The sequence below is a fragment of the Corylus avellana genome, chromosome 6 (assembly GCF_965113065.1).
Source record: "Corylus avellana chromosome 6, dhCorAvel1.hap1.2, whole genome shotgun sequence".
NCBI classification, from domain to species: domain Eukaryota; kingdom Viridiplantae; phylum Streptophyta; class Magnoliopsida; order Fagales; family Betulaceae; genus Corylus; species Corylus avellana.
This window is the reverse complement of record NC_142495.1, coordinates 9,574,862-9,594,883: the sequence shown is the minus strand read 5'-3', so window position 1 is coordinate 9,594,883 and position 20,022 is coordinate 9,574,862. Positions and strand designations below refer to the sequence as shown.

The 20,022-nt window shown below is 37.1% G+C and overlaps 1 protein-coding gene across 1 annotated transcript in view; it reads right to left on the bottom strand.

The window, feature by feature from the left end:
• The window catches only part of LOC132187415 (midasin-like protein), a 47,248-nt gene that overhangs the window by 13,368 nt on the left and 13,858 nt on the right, over positions 1 to 20,022 (bottom strand). The window contains exons 18-46 of the mRNA XM_059601716.2: positions 19,723 to 19,790; positions 19,427 to 19,622; positions 19,204 to 19,308; positions 18,830 to 19,135; positions 13,958 to 14,151; positions 13,815 to 13,869; positions 13,309 to 13,459; positions 12,988 to 13,061; positions 11,856 to 12,003; positions 11,492 to 11,590; positions 11,298 to 11,398; positions 11,054 to 11,143; positions 10,910 to 10,975; positions 10,591 to 10,755; positions 10,272 to 10,479; positions 9,267 to 10,162; positions 7,617 to 9,161; positions 7,313 to 7,502; positions 7,105 to 7,170; positions 5,257 to 5,345; positions 4,925 to 5,176; positions 4,282 to 4,417; positions 4,080 to 4,165; positions 3,887 to 3,972; positions 3,274 to 3,415; positions 3,081 to 3,170; positions 2,093 to 2,219; positions 1,672 to 1,826; positions 1,069 to 1,182 (exon numbers count right to left, since the gene is read on the bottom strand). Coding sequence (XP_059457699.2) covers positions 1,069 to 1,182; positions 1,672 to 1,826; positions 2,093 to 2,219; positions 3,081 to 3,170; positions 3,274 to 3,415; positions 3,887 to 3,972; positions 4,080 to 4,165; positions 4,282 to 4,417; positions 4,925 to 5,176; positions 5,257 to 5,345; positions 7,105 to 7,170; positions 7,313 to 7,502; positions 7,617 to 9,161; positions 9,267 to 10,162; positions 10,272 to 10,479; positions 10,591 to 10,755; positions 10,910 to 10,975; positions 11,054 to 11,143; positions 11,298 to 11,398; positions 11,492 to 11,590; positions 11,856 to 12,003; positions 12,988 to 13,061; positions 13,309 to 13,459; positions 13,815 to 13,869; positions 13,958 to 14,151; positions 18,830 to 19,135; positions 19,204 to 19,308; positions 19,427 to 19,622; positions 19,723 to 19,790 — 6,000 coding nt within the window. The remainder of the gene's footprint in view (positions 1 to 1,068; positions 1,183 to 1,671; positions 1,827 to 2,092; positions 2,220 to 3,080; positions 3,171 to 3,273; positions 3,416 to 3,886; positions 3,973 to 4,079; positions 4,166 to 4,281; positions 4,418 to 4,924; positions 5,177 to 5,256; positions 5,346 to 7,104; positions 7,171 to 7,312; positions 7,503 to 7,616; positions 9,162 to 9,266; positions 10,163 to 10,271; positions 10,480 to 10,590; positions 10,756 to 10,909; positions 10,976 to 11,053; positions 11,144 to 11,297; positions 11,399 to 11,491; positions 11,591 to 11,855; positions 12,004 to 12,987; positions 13,062 to 13,308; positions 13,460 to 13,814; positions 13,870 to 13,957; positions 14,152 to 18,829; positions 19,136 to 19,203; positions 19,309 to 19,426; positions 19,623 to 19,722; positions 19,791 to 20,022) is intronic.

Genomic DNA, 20,022 nt, shown 5'->3' with positions numbered 1-20,022 from the left:
ACACAAATGTATTTTATTGATTACAGTTTTTTTAACTAATTAAAAGAAGTATATCACTTATAGTTTGGAGTAAAAGAGTTTTTATGAGACCTAATAACAAAATGTGATGTCAAGACAAGGGACACAATAGTCACATAGTATCCCCCAAAAAAAAAAAAAAATCCTTATTATGGCACCTCGTAATCACTTATATAGTTTAGTGCCATCAAGTACACACTAAATTGAGACTTAATACATTTGCCCAAACAACCCCTTCATCTCAAATCTAATATAATGTACCACAATCTTACCCCATCAAATCCCTAATATCTTCCTCAAACTTCATGTTGCATTGCAATGCCCTTGCTCCAGATGGCCTTGCGTGGTCGACTTTGATGCTATTTGTGACAACCAGGGAACATGCTACATCTATGTGATACCATAACCATTTATATAGTCCAATTCTACATAGCGAACACCTAATGTGGGGCTTGATGCATATGCCCATCTAAGATTTTCAATCCGACCTGATAGGGGGATACCGCAAGTGAACTCATTCTTTTTTAGACTACAAAGATGAATTCCATCACAAAGATATTGCACCATACTGCCATCATCCTAATTTATCCTGATTTCTGTGTTTCATTTTTTTTTTTTGGCTAGTTTATTCCAAGTGTCAGGATCAAAGACATGCCACTTCTGCCCCACACAATTATGGAGGTTGAAATTTCAACATCCTGAAAATAGAAAATAGGTAGAAAACTGTCACTATATTAAGGAGGTTACCAAGCACATGCACTTCTGTGCACTACAACCATTTTGCCTAAAATTTCTCCTGTTTACGCCCTTAGAATTAATAATATGATCAGAACCAGTAAAAGGTTAACCAATAGAGGCACCATTCATATTCATAATCATCATAGATAGTTGATTTTCTTAATCAAATATAAGGCAATGATGCCATTTTGATTTTCATTGATCATTTAAGCAGACCATATATGCTATCAACTATTTGGAAAAAAATATACTTTATCAGCAAAGGAAAATAGTAATCCAATGACACAAGTAAAACTCTTTATATGTTTAGACCTTTCTTTGCGCCCTTCTAAGCTCTACTTCAAGATTTTCTAATGCATGTGCTCCTCTATTATCAGCTTCTCTCGTAGAAAACCATCCTGCTAGATAGTTGCATTCTTGTCGGACCTACAAAAAGCAATATAGTAATAGCTTTAAGTTTATCATCTTGCAAACACTAATCTCACGGCTACAAAGAAAAAGCTCAATTACCCACTTGCGCCTGCACGTGAGCATGCACCTTCAATCACATATAGTGAAAGCTTTATGGTTATGATTTTACAAAGTGAAATTCCATGTGCTTATATTAAAGTTAATTTACTCTGCAGTCAACTTGTGGTGTTCAAGTACTTGATAATTAATGAGGCATTCATAAAGAAACAAATATGTGAACTCAGTAAGCAGTAATGGGTTAGAAGAAATAAATTTGATGAGAGGTGGCTTGACGAGCTTTAGATGTGAACAGATGAGTTCAAGGATGCTGTCTTAACCATTGCATTAGTGGTTCATAAAATATACAGTAAAGCAATACATGAACAAACCTAAGGCACAAAACACCACAACAAAAACATTTGAAGACTTGCTGGATAATCGAACAAATGTATATTCGCAAGATACCTGCATCTCAAGCTTAAGCGAAGTTATCTTTTCTGATAACTGTGAAGACTTCCAATAGTATTTCATGGCAGGATCCAAATCATCACAGCTAAGCAAGAGATGAAAGCGCAATCCCCCAATCCGTAACCACGCACAACCAAGGATATAGTGGAAGTCTAAGCAAAAGAAAAAAAAAATTGCATAATTAAGACAACATGCAAAATTGAAAAAGAAATGAAATATATATTGCTAGCCCCCAAACAAAATAGAGACCATTGCTAGGAACAAAAATAAATACCATTAATATTAATAGCCCTATATCAAAACAAAAATCAGACACTCATATAAAGTCATGTATTTCTAAACACAAAATTATTGACAGACAATAATTTGGATTAACTCCTATAGTTTGTAAGCAGAAAATGATCAATAGGTATATAACCACCGGTAGATGTGCAATGAAGGTAGAGCTCTCTAAGCAGCGGCTCAATGAACTTGTGCACCGACTCTTTCAATCTGCAATGGCTTGATGAGAGAAGAAGGGAGCTCATTTGCTGGATGTTTTCTTGCTGTCACCAAAGAGAAAGACAAATGAATAAAATGATGAAATATGACATTGGACATAACAGGATGCCTCAATGTTTTTCAAGTGTTCCAAAACTGAGCATGATGAACTAATCTTTTAAAAAGGCCACATTATCAATTTCCATATGTTCACCTCAATTCTCAAGTAAATTATGAAGCTAACAGAGCAAGAGAACCAACTATAATTTAAAGGTCCACCACCAGTACAGTTGCGACAGAAATGCATAAAGGCGTTACAGGAAACACAGGGTGCTGAGAAGGACAAGGCACATGGAAATTAATGCTTTTCAGAAATTTTCGTACTCTGGCTTCTTAGATGCAGACCATTCACCAACATGTGAACTATTAGGGAATTCTTCCTTCAAGTAGTGTTAAGATACAACTGATACAGACCATTGTTTCACACAGTAAGAGCATAGGAAAAGGGGCAATAAGCCACTGATGAGATTTTGCTGCTTATGAAATGCATAATATCTAGAAAACAGCACATTCAGTTTTCCAAATAGTACAAATCATGACCATATGTTATTTGCAATTCTATTTTCTATCTGATAGACTATGTTTATGATGTCATACATTTCTTTTCTTTTCAAAATATAATGCATTGAAAACCAAAAAGCTTGAACATCAATCCCTAACCATGCGTGGAAGTGGGTAAACTCCCTTCTCTTAAAGTGTTTCTTTTTCTTCTTTCTTTGGGAGGGGGAAGAGAAGGCGAACCAGGGGGGAATCGAGTTAAAATACAAAATGATCAAAAAATCATGAGATTGGCAAGAAAACCTGTCTTTCAGTAAGAGTCATTTTTCAAAAGATAATTACAGAGATAGAAACTTTAAAAAGAGCACCTTAACCATATTCTTCTGGAATGCACAAAGAATGGACTTGATCGCCTCAAATTCATTCGCATGAAAAGATTTTTGATGTGCATATATAATCTGGAAGCAGAAGACCAACACAAAGAATGAAGTCCATGAATGCTAGAAAAACAATAAAAGCATCTCCAATTCGAAGGAAAAAAAAAAAAAAAAAATGAACCACCTGCTGGAAAAGAGAGCGAGCCATAGATAAAAGAAAACCAGGTATATTTGCCCCTGTAGGAGAGCTCCGCCAAATATTACAAGAAGCAACTCTAAGCGTCAGACAGCGCACAAAATATTCACGGATAGTGGATCTACTTTGCCTGAATGAAGCACAAAAATTGAGGGAAAAAAAATGAGCATCCAAGTATCAAGTCATAAATACAGTTTTTCACCAAAATTAAAACTTTACAAATAATAGAACACATCTCAAAAATATAATAATTTAGTAAATAATTGAAAAATGTACACACTACACAACACATAACAACAAAGTGTTAGTAAGCTGAGGCACCTCAGTTTTTTCCATTTTTTTCAAATTCTTATCATATAAAGCAGTCTGTGGTGCAAACAGAATGCTCAAATCAATGGCAACTTTTCTCCAGCAAGGCACTAGTGACCAAACTTCCATAGAGACCATGTCTCCTAATTTTCATTTGCCTTTTTTTTTTTTTTTTTTTTTTTTTTTCTTTTTCTTGAGTGATGAGATTATACATTTCAGTAGTGAAATGGAATAAACACTTCTTACAAATTCAAATGGTCATCAGGAAACATATAGACACTAATTATCTTACAGAATCTTGACGACTGTTGCTGTCCTCACAGGCTGAACAAGCATATCTGGTAGTGGAATGTCGTAATCACCAATCTTTGAGAAGTTCTGCATGTATATCAGCAGGTCTTAAAACCTGGAGTCTCCTCACTCCCAAAAAAAGTTCAGAACGCAAAATTGTCTTACATTAGGATCAAACTATAAGTAATATATACCTTGATAAATACAGGTCGATGATTCCACAAAGAATGATGCCACCTAGACCACATTTCAATAACAAAACTAGCAATCCTTGCATTCACTGCATTAAAAGAAAATACATGAGATAAGCTTATGGCTCATGTAACAGTCATGCTACTACATATATATTCGGTACATATATCTATACATAAATATGTAACACAAAACTGCATTGACCTGCATCCACTGAAGTCCATGCATCTAGTGTCCACAAGATCTTTTGATGAGGTAAAAAATTTTGGGGGGGTCTTGATGAGAAGTCCAATGAAAATTTCAATCCATATTCCAGAAGGTTGGATACAGTCCCCAAAGCCTGCAATGTCATTAGAAAAAAGAAAATAAATAGCAGATCGAATCATATAAAAATTAAGTGGAAGATCACTAAAAGAACTCATGCAAAAAATAAAGAATGCCGAAAGAAAGAATAGCAAGAAATAAAAATAAGGGCATTCTAATTTAGCAGGATGGAATTGTCTAAAGGAAGAAAAACAATTTTAATTACCAACTGGCCTCTTTTTCTACTGAAAATCATTTGATCCTAACATTGTTGACAAAAAGCAGAATATATCAAATGAATTCCAAAAACAGAAGTGCATATTATAATTTGAATAGGACCAAAAAATTAGAACATCATAATCATAATACATTTTTCTGTGGCTCTAAAATCTATGAATTGACTCTACTTTAACATTAGTATGTATTAGATCCTTTCAAATTCAATGAGTTGCAGCAAAACTAGAAGTATAGGATACAATTCTATTATATTCAGCAGCCAAGTACCAAAGTCATACAAAGAATGGTGTAATTTAATTCAATTTACCGTCTCTAATCCTTTGGGATCAACCAAAAGGATAGATGATAGCCCCTGAAGTAACTCCATATCAAGGAAAAAACTTGTACTGTCACTTAGAGCAAGAGTGTCCTGCCAGCTTTCGAACCCAGACTCTCTACACAATATTTCAGGAAAGAAGGTACAACAAGCAGCAGAATTTGCCCCAGCATTCGCATGCTCGCTAGACCCCGAATTTGCCACCAATTTTTGTTTTTCATATTCAAATCTTTCCAAAAGCATCTGCAAAGATCAAATTTATTCCCCAAACAAGTGTGAGAAGAATTCCATAGCAGTAACTGTACAGAAGCTGGAGGACAAACCTTATGCATCTCCTCCAACTGCTGAACGACAGGGCTAACATCTTTATCACAGTCACATTTGCCCATAATATGTACTGACATGGAAACACCTGCATAAATATGAAATCGAAAAAGAAATTGCATTTAATATCAAAGAATGAAATAGGAGTTTGTAAAAGAGAAATAAACTGCAAAAGTATATTACATTTGCAAAAAAAAAAAAAAAAAAAAAAAAAAGAAGTCAGAAGCAGGATAAACATAAACATCAAATATCAAAAATTAACTACATTTCACTCATTACAGCAGTTATACAACATGTTAGCTCATGTCCCCCCCCCCCCCAAAAACATATATATATATTTCACCTAGCAAATCCTTCCTCTCCTGCCTAGAAACTGTTTCCCATATGAGAACTTTGATAGACAAATAAGACACAAAATAGTAGGAGGAAGATGTTATCCCCACAGTATAATTACGGATCTGAAGGATGCCACTACTTTTCAAGTAAAATATAAAGGTAATATCACCAAGTCAGTGGCAAAATCTTTCTAACTGAAAGTACACTTTATGCAAACTCCTATTTGGAAGTGCCATACAACAATCTGATACAACAGACAATTTTAAAAAGGCAACAATTTGTGTTGAACCACATAATGGCTCACATCACATATGGCAAACAACACAAGAAACTTAACAATAATAGTCACTGCCAGTAGCAAGAGATAACAATAAATAAAAAGCACCAGCAAATATGAAAAGAGTAAAGGTCACTATGATATATCGATAAACAACAATGATACAATCACACTTTCAGTGCCTCCACGATTGCTAGGAGGAGTCAACATCAATAATGGCCAGCAAATGCAGCCCTAGCATTCACAATTGCTTCTAAAGAGTTTGGAGAACAAAAAAAAAAACTATTTCACCTAGCAAATCCTTCCTCTTCTGCCCAGAAACTGTTTCCCATATGAGAACTTTTACAGACAAATAAGACACAAAATAGTAGGAGGAAGATGTTATCCCTACAGTATAATTACGGATCTGAAGGATGCCACTACTTTTCAAGTAAAATATAAAGGTAATATCACCTAGTCAGTGGCAAAATCTTTCTAACTAAAAGCACACTTTTTGCAAACTTCTATTTGGCTGTGCTATACAACAATCTGATACCACAGACAATTTTAAAAAGGCAACAATTTGTGTTGAACCACATAATAGCTCACATCACATATGGCAAACAACACAAGAAACTTAACAATGATAGTCACTGCCAGTAGCAAGAGATAACAACAATAAATAAATCACCAGAAAATATGAAAAGAGTAAAGGTCACTATGATATATCGATAAACAACAATGATACAATCACACTGTCAGTGCCTCCACGATTGCTAGGAGGAGTCAACATCAATAATGACCAGCAAATGGAGCCTAGAATTCACAATTTCTTCTAAAGCGTTTGGAGAACATTATGCGAATTAAACTTTAGCATCAAATTTAGCATTTCAAATCTGCAGAAAATGATTATCCAATGAAGAATATTTTTTTATAAGTAATCTGAAATTTCATCGAGAAGAAAATAATTGCTGAAGCAAACTATTCTTACACTTGTACGTGGCTTTGAGATATGTAATTTTAGCACCAAGTCACCCAAGTATTTGGGCACTCCCCACGTCATAGCACAAAAACAAACCAATTTTTTTTTAAAAAAAAAAATAAAAAATAAAAAATAAACCCTAACCAAAGAAACAGTATATTAATACACCCAACATCAAACAAACAGTATATTAATGCTTACTAAACTTTAAAATACAACACCAGCACATTTAAATAAAATATCCTAATATAATTAATAATGTGAAAAGTCTACCTTGCATTGCGAGAAAGCGAAGTTCAGGATTTGACGATGCAACGACCTCAATCAGACTTCTATTCACTGTAACAGCACATATTTTCAAAAAAAAGAAGGAGAAAACAGTCAATTCAACAGCTTAAAATATTAATGATCTCTTTCCCGATAAGTACATGTCATAAACTTATAGACAAGAAGACCCAAATAGTAGATCAGAATGCCATACCCTGTTCCCATGATTTTGAATTTGTAGGCCAAATCAACTCACAAAGTGATGAAAGCTGATGCTGCTTATGATATAAATTAGCAGAAGAAGGTAAATATGGATGACCACCATGAACCCAAAGCAAGGACTTCTCCGAATGAATACGCCAAGAAGAAACTTTAGCCAAATTCTCCAGATTCTTGCTCTCACTCTATACCGAACAAAGTAAAAAGTAGTGAAGTTCAAAGCAAATTACAGGAACTGGCTAAAAAAATGAGACACAAGGAAGGAAGGCAAAACGTAGATTATATGATGGTCAGCTTACCATCACAATATCAACTGCTTCTGGACAGATATCATTCAGTACTTCCTGAAATTTTGCAGCATCTTTCATTAAAGAACGCCAAGAAATTAGCAACTGCTCAACATTTGATGACGTAACACCATTCCAGAACAGTTTGTGATCTTCAATGAGGTTAGTGTATAACCGAATCAGCACATCAAAACAAGGAGACTCAACAAACATATATGACGAATCAACAAACTTATGAAGGATTTCCTCCTCCATTACTCGCAGAGATTTCAACACTGGAATAAAACATTGCACTTCATCACTATAGTCATGGCAGCTCTCCGCATTCCATTGTTGATAACTAACTTTTAGTAGACCTAGGCAGTTAATGGCATTACTTAAAAATTTACTGCACGACTGAGACATGTCCCTTGATGCAGTTAAATCAACTAACTCCAACGACAGCATTGGCATTGGCTGCAAGTCAAAATCTACCAAGTGAAGAGATGCAACCTCATGGTGTCGGCGAGAAATGTAGCTCCAAATAGGATGCTGCATGACCTGTTTGATTAAGATCAGAAAAGAACTGAAAAACTGACAGAAGGGCTGCAAGTGATTACTGAACCAGCTAAACCAGAGAAGATAAAGCTCAAGATCACTTTCAGTGGCCTGTTCAATGGTCCAGTTTGCAGCAAATAGTAGCATCTTATTAGCCAATGCCAAATCAAATTCAATTTTCTTATCAAAGTTTGAAACTGTAACATTTGAAGACCTGGGAAACATTAACTGTTCTAACTTCTTCACATTTATAATGCAAGTATCTGCATGGCCACAAGCAGTTAATGCCTCATCCAAAGGGCACCTGATCCTAGCAACTTCTGATTCATATGAGGCACACTGATCCCCCAGGAACTCCAGATACATGCAGTTTTGTTTCACACAAGCTTCTTTTGAGTACCATATAAAGTCTCTTAATTTCAATGGCTTTGGCCATCCTCCAGGCAAACACAAAGAATGTGCCAGTAATGAGTCAGACAATTCTATAACTGACAAATAAGCACTTTTAGCATGACTAATAATATTCCCTCCTTCAGCCTCACCTAAAGAAGAAAGATAAGTATGCTCCAAACTCACATGGAGACTCCACAGAGGCTGATTGCCATTCATTAGAAGCTGCTGGAGTAGCTGAACCCAACGTGCCAGCTCAAGATATGTAATGCAAATATTAAGGCGTGAACCTTCATCCCTAGCATAGACATGGGCTCTGGCCATTGATTCAACCAATCTACCACCTGGAATACCAGATAGAATGAGAAATCTCTCCACATCTTTTAGTTCAATCTGCTGGGAACCATAACCGCTTCCCTCATCAAGTAACCAGCCTGGCTGCATCATAAATATTTCAACTCCTCTATTTCGCATTGCTCGGGAAACTTCACCATAGTTCGGGTTAACAGTGAGGAACATTCTAAAATTAGGGTGTGGATGGAGAACCACTGATTTTCCATCAACAATTCCACACTCGTTAATCGTGATTGATCCAGATGGTTCCACCAAAGAGTTGATTCTATCAAGAACCTGTGTTAAGTAATAGACATTAATTGGAAAATTGGTCACAAACACAGACATAATAACAAGGTATCAGAAGAATAAATGTCATCATATTAAGAACATGTCACATACCGTAGGGTTACAAAGATTTGCATTCTCCAGAACAATCCATTCTCCACGTTCAATAGCTTTTATCAGCACCCCCATAACCCATTCAAACTTTGCTGAAACAGCCCTTTTCTGATAATCATCTTGCAACTTTAAAACTGTCTTCATGGCTCCTTCAAGATCCCTGCTTGACCATGACACAGGTAGAACATTTTTCTCTTGATCCAACTTTAGTTGTTCAATGATCTCAACTAACAAACTAAGAGAATTAAATATTCTCTTCAACTTCTCCACATACATACAAGTAGAGCCTGATACATGGTCATAGTCCATGCTAGATAAAAACGCAATCCATCTGGTAATTAACTGATCTTTTCTTTCACTCATATATGTTTCCTTTGAGGACTCCAATTTCAAACTAAAATACTCATTAACATAGCATTCAACTTGATTGGCAACAATGTGAAAATTTCGGAAGGCATCATATTGCTCAAAGCATCCAAGTAATTCAGATATATCAGTTGCAGCCGAAAGATTCAATTCATTTAGTGCATTGCCAGTGAGCTGAGCAAGTAACCTTATCAATGAAGTCTTACCAGATGATGGACCAATCAAGATGCACAGCCATTGACGCTGTACACAATGTGCAGCAGCTTCCAAGCATTGACGAATTCCAGGCATAATTTTAAGCTGGCTGGTTGAAAGTTTCGACGATTGAACATAGTTCCTTTTAATGGCAGTATTCCCCACAATTAAGTACCGAGAATTGAGCTGAACCCGTGGGTAAGGATTTATAAATGGCTTCATCTCAAAAACCTGCTCATAGAGCCGTAGGACCTCTCTGCGATCTGCTGCTGTACGCATTCTTTGAATGTAAAGTATGTTGAGGAAAGAATAATCTCTCAATTTCTCAGGTGCACCTAAATTAATGAAAACCAACTCTTACAAAACCAGCTATATCACAAACAGATATACATATATAAATTCCAAAAAACATCAATCAAATAAAAGAAGAAATAAGATATAAACCTTGTATGATCTGACATGACCGAATCACATCACGAAGATTGAACTCCCAAGGGGAGCCATCCTGTGCAAACTTGTGGTACAACATGGTGTCTTCATGCAATCGTTTGTTAAATAATATCAGTTTTGATAGCATAGACCTGGGAATTGACGGATAAAGTGAACTACAGATGAAAAGATAGTCATCCTCAACTAACTCATCAACATAAACCTGAAACCCATGACAAGGAAACAGATCATTGTTGATGCCTTGCATTTCAAGTTAACAATCACCAGTTTTAAATATGAATCCACAGCAGAAATGATGATTAGACAATTATACCTTAGTGAAACGGTTGAGGAAGGACTTCGGAAGGCCTTTTCTCCCACCACCTTGACAGGAAGGATTTTGACATGCAAAAACTCTGAAAGATGAGGGACACCTAAAGGTGAGACCCAGCTCTGGAATAAAGACCTCAGCTCGGTGATCCAGAATTGCATTTAAACCCTAAAAAAAGAGAGAATTTCCATTAATGATCAACATTCATCTCATTAGATACTAAAATACATAAATGAAAAATATGCTGAAGCAGTAAATCATGGAAACAAATGGAAGCATCAATGAGATGATTTCAGCAAAGCCTTTAAGTTCACAACAGTACCTCTAACACAGATTGAGGAGCAAGATTAAGCTCATCAAGCAAAACCCAACAGCCTTCCTTCAAAGCCTGCAAAAGAATAAAGAAATTCAGTATATGTTAAAGCAAGATAGAGACAATAGTACCTTTAACATAATACATTTTAACCTGCAATAGGATCCCATCAGACCATGCAAACTTTATTCCGTCATCACTGTCAACAGGTAAGTCCGACCCCAACAAGTCCATTATATCAGTCTGCATAAGAGGCTTGATTAATACTACTACTACTACTACTGATAGTAAAACATCGCCGGCACATCAATAAAGGAGAGCATGGAAGAGAAATATATAGGAAAAGAACAGAGGAAAAAAAAAAAAAGGACATAGGGAACTACCAAGAGCTACTCACCTGTTCAGATAAGTTTATGCGGACAACTTTATGTCCAGAAAATTTTCCCAAGGCAACAATCAAACTTGTTTTCCCAACACCGGGACTACCTTCCAATAAAACTGGACCAAAAAAAAAGGTCAATTGAGAATGCTAAAACAAAAAATTCCAGAACATCAACAGGTAGAATTTGGTCAAATAGAAAGGAACCATACCAGGTTTTGGAAGCTGCATAGCCCTCAGTACCCGCAAAGCATTTCTGCGGGTGGTTGGTGCCAAAAACTCAAATCCCCCAACCTCACAACTTTCACAGCCTATAGATATAACGTATAAGTTGCTGACTACAAACTATGCCAAGATGCTATGGTTACTTTGCAAGAGTATAATTACAAGATAATTTTTACCTAAAGTGACGGACAAAAACATTTAAGTATATGAAAAGTTTTTAACATTCATGAGCAAACAGTTGGTATTTGGCTTAAGATAAGAACCAAAACCCTTAAGAGCTAATAAAGAAGATGTTAGTAGTAGCAGGCTCTATCCAAAATAAAATTACACACTACACTCTCATATAGTTACCTTTTTCAATATAGAAAGGATCGATACCAAAGATATTGTCACATTGCATATTATCACTGCATGAAACATCTGCAGTTATTCCAAGATGACCCCAACCATAATTTTCCATTCTTGAAAGTTGTGTGTGTGTCAAACTAGTAGTCTCCACCTGTTGCATCAAAAATAGAAAGCAGTCTTATGCATAATTGGACACATAACATCTTGAGAATGGACAGCTTGTCACTTACAAGAGAAGGCCAATACAAGCAATGAACTCAGGCAAACATTCAACTTCTAATGGAAATCTCCAAAAACCATACAAATAAACTCGCAGTAAAAGGACAAGTTCACGAACTTCAATTGGGAAAAAAATTCACCATAATTATATTGAAATACAGGGAAAGAAATAGTAGTAGTATTGAAAGGATAGACAAGCAGAAAACATAGTGGATTATTTGGGATAGGTCGAAAGTCACGCTTAAAGAAATATGTTTCACTTATTTAAAGACCTGAATGGGGTGGAACAGCAGGATACATGAAGTATAAAAGATTAGACCTCTAATGACAAAACCCAGCATTTCAAAAATTAACAAGAGAAAATAGAATCTACACATATATGGAACACAAGACGGCTGACTAAGTTCTCATATTGCCACCCCCCCCCCCCCCCTCAAAAGTTGGGATGTATCTTTTCGTCCACGAATGCCAAAACAAGCTCAGAAATTTAAATGTATCTTCTAGTCCACAATTACAATGCTGCACAAAGAGGCAGTGCTCTAAAACAATGTGAATAAAACCATTTCAAAGTAATTTCTCAATGTTTACCAACCCCTTAAGGAAAAAGACTCCTATGTGCTTTCCCTCAGGTTTCCATGTGTACTATCCACACTTATACCAAAATACAAGTCATAACAAACATTAATTTAATAAAAATGTGTTTAGAACATCAGAGATTATGATTGATAGTTTTCATGACATTGTAGAAATATAAACACACCACAACTCGAAGAAAATAGTTAGAAATTAAGATTAAAAAAAAGAAGAGCAAAAATAGAATGTGACCCACGATTTAGGCATTACAGAATGGAAAAATAAAAGTACACAATGCTTCTAACCAGAAGTAACAGGACACTGTGCATAAAAGCAAACACACCTCAAGTTTTTCCAAAAGAAAAGACAAGCATCTCTCCCTCAACTCTCCAGCATCACTTTTGAAAATACCTGTCCCTGAGAAAACATTTAGAAAAGGAGATTGAAATGAGAGAAAAAAAAATGACTCGCCACTTAGGAATGACAACAAATAAAACTCTTCATCACCATCGGAAATATAGACATATACATATATGTGTGTTTGTGTGTGTGTGTGTTCATAGCAAGAATACGTTGGCAAACTGTTTCAAAAAAATGCGCAGGTCTTCTTGATAAACAAGAGAACTATAAGGAAAGGAATTGCTATAATAAAGCCAGAATATACCTAAACTTATTCCATCAAGCAAAACAAGGAATGCCCCGTGGAGGAATGCATATTCAGGCCCCAAACTCCTCTCGGTCATGTTAATAAAAGCAACCCAAGAGAGAAGATCTCTAACAGTAAGCATTCGCCCTGGTTGTAACTGGTTGAACCACTGTAGAGCACAGAAGGTGAAACATACTGTTAGTAGTTGTGACTACTAGTATTATACGTGGTCTTAAATATTACCAAGAGCCAATAGTAATGATAACAAGCTATGTATGTTGAATAAAAGGAGTTCTAAAAAGTGAAAAGGGATGCCCTCATGGTATCTTTCCTCTAAAAATGCTGGGGAGAATGTGTGAGAATACTAAAGACTTAAAGTTTACAAAATGGATACAGCATCCACCAGTGAACTACTAATCAAGATTGCCAAATCATGCTTCTACTACAGAAATCTCAAGAGTGCATTATTTTACAGAAAACAATATATTGATTAAGCAGAAATGACAAGTTAGAAAAGAACATACTTCCCAAAAACTTAGCATAGCATCCACAATGTGAGAGAGTTTTGGGTTGGCAAACCTGCAAAGATAACAACTAAGAGAAGTCAAGAAAGAAAGTGCTGATTAACACATCTCCTATATGAACGGGTACTTCAAACATAACATACCTCTGCACAGCAATACTCTTAAGCTCATTTAGGTCACCAACAGGGGGAACCCATATCTCTGTAAACCGATTACGAAGAGCCGGTGAAAGTTCTTTCTTACCATAATCCCCCCCTGGATTCATCGTTGCAAGAACAAAAAAATTCGGATGGGCAGTAATTCTCTCCAAAACTGACCCCCCTTTCTCAGCCAAAGACTTAAAAGGAAAAAAAAAAAAAAAAAAAAAAAAAATCTCCGTGAGTATATGTTAAATAAAAGGTGCACAGGTGACAGATGGATCAGAAGATGTTACACATGAAAAATGTAGCAAGATATCAGTACCATGAAGTCATAAGTCAATAATACCAACTAAGATAAAATAACTTGTTCCATAAATAAATAATACAGAGGTCATAAAACTGCGTGCAAGTTCAAACTAAGTCAAGAAGAAGCCATCTAAGCAGAATCTCATGCAAGTTCAAACTATGTCAAGAACAAGCCATCTATGCACTTATAACCATAGATAATCCAGATAGCAAAGCCACCCTAAACCCAAATATACTAGCCAAACTTTCTACATCATCCACTTCACCGGCTGGAATTATCTCTAATTTTAATAAATTAATCAATCTGGAAATTGCTTCAAATCATAAAAAGACACAAAGCAGATTACAGAGTTTCCATAACAACCACAAATAAAAGAAGAGATAAAGGATCCCATGTCTCAAGTCACGAGAACTACTAAAGAATCTTTTATCTCTTAAATTTGAGGAAAGAGAATTCCTACTCACTCTCCTCAAATTCTCTTTCCAACCAAGAACCCTCATACGCACCCATGGAATTGAATGAAAGACGATCCAGCTTTGGCCTCTAACTAAACTGTTCTGAAAAAACTTGGGTATAAAGTTGCACTATGTGCCCCCTTATTTTTGTAGAATCTGAAGATAAAGACCCTTTTTTTTTAAGTAATAGAAGATTTTATTAAAAAGCATGAGGCGCCCCTAAGTACAAAAGAAGTATACACAGAATAATCAAAGCTAACCAACAAACCCACCAAAGGCCCTCAAACCTGAAACCCACAAAGAAAACATTACACTACATGACGTGAGCCTTTCTTTTCCCGCGCCGAGAGGAAGAGCTAGCAACTCCATAGTTAATGGCACTTTTTAAATTCAAAAGCTCCCTCTTACCCTTAATAGTTAATGGTTGCTACCCTACAACCCGATGATAATCCTCCTCAATGTCCTCCAAGATCGCCAAAGACAGATCCTTGTCCTCTTCACTATCCATCAACCAATCCAATGACATGTCTGGGAAGTAAGAATCTAGGGGGAAAGGGGAAACACCATCCTCCTCATCCCAAATCTTGCCGCCCTGATCCGACACAACAATCTCCCCAGACGGGCCGAAGCCTACTGGCCACTTTTGAGATTGGGCCAATCTAGTCGACCTGAAGTCCTCAACCTTTTCAGCACTTATGGTGTCAGAGGTGCAGCCACACAAGGGGGGGGGGGGGAGCCCCTTTTACCCAATCATCCTTAACAACCATAATCGACGACGAAGCGACCGGCAACCTGGGCGAGGGAGGAGGACTACCTTTCACAGTCAGACTTGGATTAAGAAACACCCACTGTAGAAAACCCCTCACCAGAGTAGAATGTTGTGCAGCCCCGAAAAAAGTGACATTCTTAGCTTTCTCTACACCAACTGATCCCGAAAAAGGCGGAGGCAACAAGAGCACCTGCTCTGACGAAGTATTCTTCCGGCCAACGTAACAAGCAGATACCTGGCCCTGTGTAGCCTCCAACGAAATTTGTGCAACGAACCCAGCAACTGGCGTGGATTGATATTGCACCAACAGAGCACTAAGAGACTCCACTGCCTCAAGAAGAAGAGAATCTTTCACTGGAGCTCCTCTGGCTTCCTTAACTCTCTGAAAATATTTCGAAGTCTGCGTGTACACTGACCGAACTAAGGAAGTCCCATTCTTCGACATCCCCGGAAGCGAGCGGAATCTTTCTCTCAAAGCTACAGCCCCTGATGAATGGACAACAAATTTTTCTGGCACAAAAGAATCTGGGCCAAAGGTAGACATAGAAGAAGACGGGGTCAAGACAAATGATTCAGTAGACCTCACCTGGATAGACCCATTAGCCGTCGAAGACTCCAGCACCATTCGAATCTTCTACCTAATGAAAAAATTGAGTTCTTACCTCCATCTCTCAACCAAACAACCCTAGATATATGCCTCCAGCTCACTTCATAAAGAATCAGCCTTTCAAAAGCCCTAGAAAATTCCACCTTTCTCAACCTTTCCTCTCAATCAAGGCTCTACCTTATGCAATGATATCAGGCTCTCAAATTCCATCCACTAAATTCTTTTTCCGCTTCCCTACATTGCCATAGATCTCTTCACTCAACTTTTTCAAATCAGTTTTCAAAACTCTCAATTTACGTGCCAACACAAAACTAGGGGAGCCCTGAAAATTGTATGACTTCCACCATGTGTTTCACTTGATCCACAAAGCCCACCAACTTCAACCACAGTCTTAAACTTAAAATACCAACTTCTCCTATTTGGAACCCCACAATCGAGCATCTTCAGGAAGTGATCTAACAAGAGTCTATGAAGTCTCTAATGATCTTCCCAATAATTAGAGAATAGAAACCTATCAATTCTAGACCAACATTGGTCATCATGATTGCTGGACCATGTGAAGTTTCCACCCACAAGAGAATGATGTCCATAATACCCTGTTCAAAAATCAAATCTAGGGGGGGGCTGTGAGAGGACTTTTGAGGAGATTAAGTATTTTTTTAAACACCCTATATCTATCATAATTTTTTTTGTTCTTTTTGCTCCTACTAGAGAGGTGGGTTGTCTTGTATACTTCATGCGTAACTAGGGGCGCCTTACACTTTTAATGAAATTTCAATTATTATTATTATTTTTTTTTGATAGGTAATCAAAGAAATATCATTAAGAAGGCGTAAGGTACCCCTAAGCACACAGGATGTATACACAAAGGACACCAAAACAAAATTTCAATTCCTTATTAAAAAAACTGAAATCTAAGAAATTCATCATAGCTGGAGAATGACAGGTATCTCCTGATTTTTTTTTTTTTTTTTAATAAGTAATCAGCAGACTTTATTAAAAGCGTAAGGCGCCCCAAAGTACACTGGAAGTATACAAAGAAGATCACCTAACTAGAAGGGGAAAAACGTACAAGAAAATCATCAAAGCTAATCAACACCGAAAAGACAAACGTTACAGTCCAAAGATACAAAGTATGGAAACAATAGGATAAAATGTCCTCAAAGGACCTCTCCAAGTCCTCAAAGCACCTATTATTTCTCTCTCTCCATAAACACCAAAAAAAACAAGCACCATCTTCTAGACTGCAACACTCCCCCCCCTACCTGAAGACCACCAACATGCCAGCAACTCGACGACCCTTCCAGGCATCACCCACGATAACCCAAAACAACCAAAAAAGGCACTCCACAAAGCAGATGCTAACTCACAATGCAGAAGAAGATGATCTACCGTCTCCTCGCTCTTCTTGCACATACAACATCTGTTCAGCACAATCACATGTCGCTTCCTGAGATTATCTTAGGTCAGAATTTTGCCCCAAGCCGCCGACCATGCAAGGAATGCTGCCCTTGGAGGAGCCTGTGTCCGCCACACACTCTTCCAGGGAAACCTCCTCCCTTCCGAACACGCCAAGGAGAAAAAGAGAGACTTGACCTTGAAAGTTCCTCTTTTGGAGGGGTTCCACTATAATCTATCTTCAAACCCTCGACTCACTCAAGCTGCATGCAACACCTGGAAGAAAGAGGCAAAGACATCCACCTCCTAGTCATGCGCCTCTCTAGAAAAACTCACATTCGACTGATTGGACCCACCTAGCATCTCCAAATTATCCGCAACTGAGGCATCCTTCGCACAAGCATACTAAAAAGAATCGGGAAAGCTATCTTGAGAGTTGTATCTCCACACCACCAATCATGCTAAAAGCTAACCCTAGTCCCATCCCCCACTACAAATCTCGTAAAGCCTTTGAAAGTTTCCCACCCTTTTCTAATGTTCTTCCATAACCCCACCCCAAATGCTCCTCCAGGATCAACAGAACCCCACCCTCCCCATAAGCTTCTATACTTCGAATCTACCACAACTCTCCACCAAGCAACTCTCTCCGTCCCATATCGCCACAATCATTTCCCTAAAAGAGCGCGATTGAACACCAATAAATTCCTAATTCCCAACCCTCCTTCCTTGATCGGAGTGCAAACCTGCGACCACTTCTCCTGATTTCTCACTTTGACATTAAATAAAATTAAAATCTCCCCCAATTTACCATGGCTTCTACCACCAGCTCATAATCCCAACCAATTCATCCCAAAACACTACCCCAGTGTACGACACACATTGTGAAGATGTAAAGTGTTGCATATACTTAAAAGAATATCAAATTCAAAATCTCAAAATCACCAATTGACTGAAACTACAAAAATGCAATATTTATGAATAAGGCTAAAAAAAAAAAAAAATATTATGTAAGTGAAAATGATAAGCATCCTCTTAACGTGAAATCTCACAAGTTTCATTTCAAAAAGCACTCGTACATACAAACATGTACATACAAACATGAACATGCGTAAAGTGAATAATTGTATATATATGTGCAAGATAAAATTGTCCTGTGAAGTTTTTTCAATCAAAATTTGCAAAATAAAGCAATAAAAATTGAACAACCACCACAAAGTGAAAGGGGAAATAGTGCTATAATTCCATCATCACTAAAACATCTGTATTCTAATAACAACTGCAACAAAAATGAATTGAGCTGCATAACAGAATTCACTTTTCAGAAAAGGGAATTACTCACAAGTTTTCTTTCAGGCTCTAAGACACTGTTCAGTCTTTCAAGTACACTGTCATCAGCCAAGGAAATTTCATCCACAAGAAACAAATCACCATCCTTCATTGCTTGTACAAGGGGACCATCTTGCCACTTAAAAATGGTCTGCCACTTCTGATGCAGCTCTAAGAGTTCTGTTACCATTTTCTCAAGAATAGCAACATCTTCTGTAGAGACAATGGAACATGAAGCTAGGCCATGTTTGTAATAAGTTAACATCTTAGTCAGCTGATCAAGAGTCGAAGACGCTTGACTAATATCTGAAGAAATGGTCTAGAGCAAAAGAGATTTATCAGAAAACTATGTATCAAAAGTAACAAGATAAACAATAAAATACTTACAAAGTCCTGAGGATAGTGCATAAAAGCCTCCGATATCATCACTTGTTCAATTTTTTCTTTAAATTTTGCAACAAGTCTTGACCTCTCTCGAATAGGATAAAAACCCTGCGAAACAATCATAAGTTGTCACTTCAAAGAAAATTAAATACTTCCAAAGGATTTTCAGAAGGTATTGTAGCAGGAAGAGAAAGCACACACGGATAAACCATAAAAAATAACCAACCCCTAGGAAATCAGATGTCTCTGTGTATTGATGGCAGTTCAGTATATGCAATTTCAAGCCCATATCAATACTCAGTAATTGACAGACCGTAGTCTTCCCACCCCCAGTTTCACCAACAAGAAGTACAGGCTCACGCAATTCATAGCAACGCTTAACAAGAAAGTGCAGTCTCCACATACTTTTAGTCCAGACGACACTGCAATAAACGGTTTATTAGTCAGTGTAAATGACTGTAAGATAAATTACAAGCTACCAACAGTAAGGGGGAAAAAAAATCTGAGGCTCTCAGCTCATACTTTCGCAGACTTTCCGAAACTCCTGCAGCATCACAAGGGTTGAAAGAAAGGTTCCCGCCAACTGGTTCCTGAAAAAAAGGAAACTTGAGGATATTATGTTCATTATTCAACATTAGCACGACTATGATTATCATTCTTCTGTGGCAGAATAGAATAGGAAGTAGCTTGACATTCCCTCCACCATGCCAAGGAATGTAGCATGCACATAAATTTGGATGCATGGAGATGCAACCAATATGCCAAAACATGATCCAAAAAAAAAGCGGAAAATAATCACACAACACATGCACTTGCAACAAC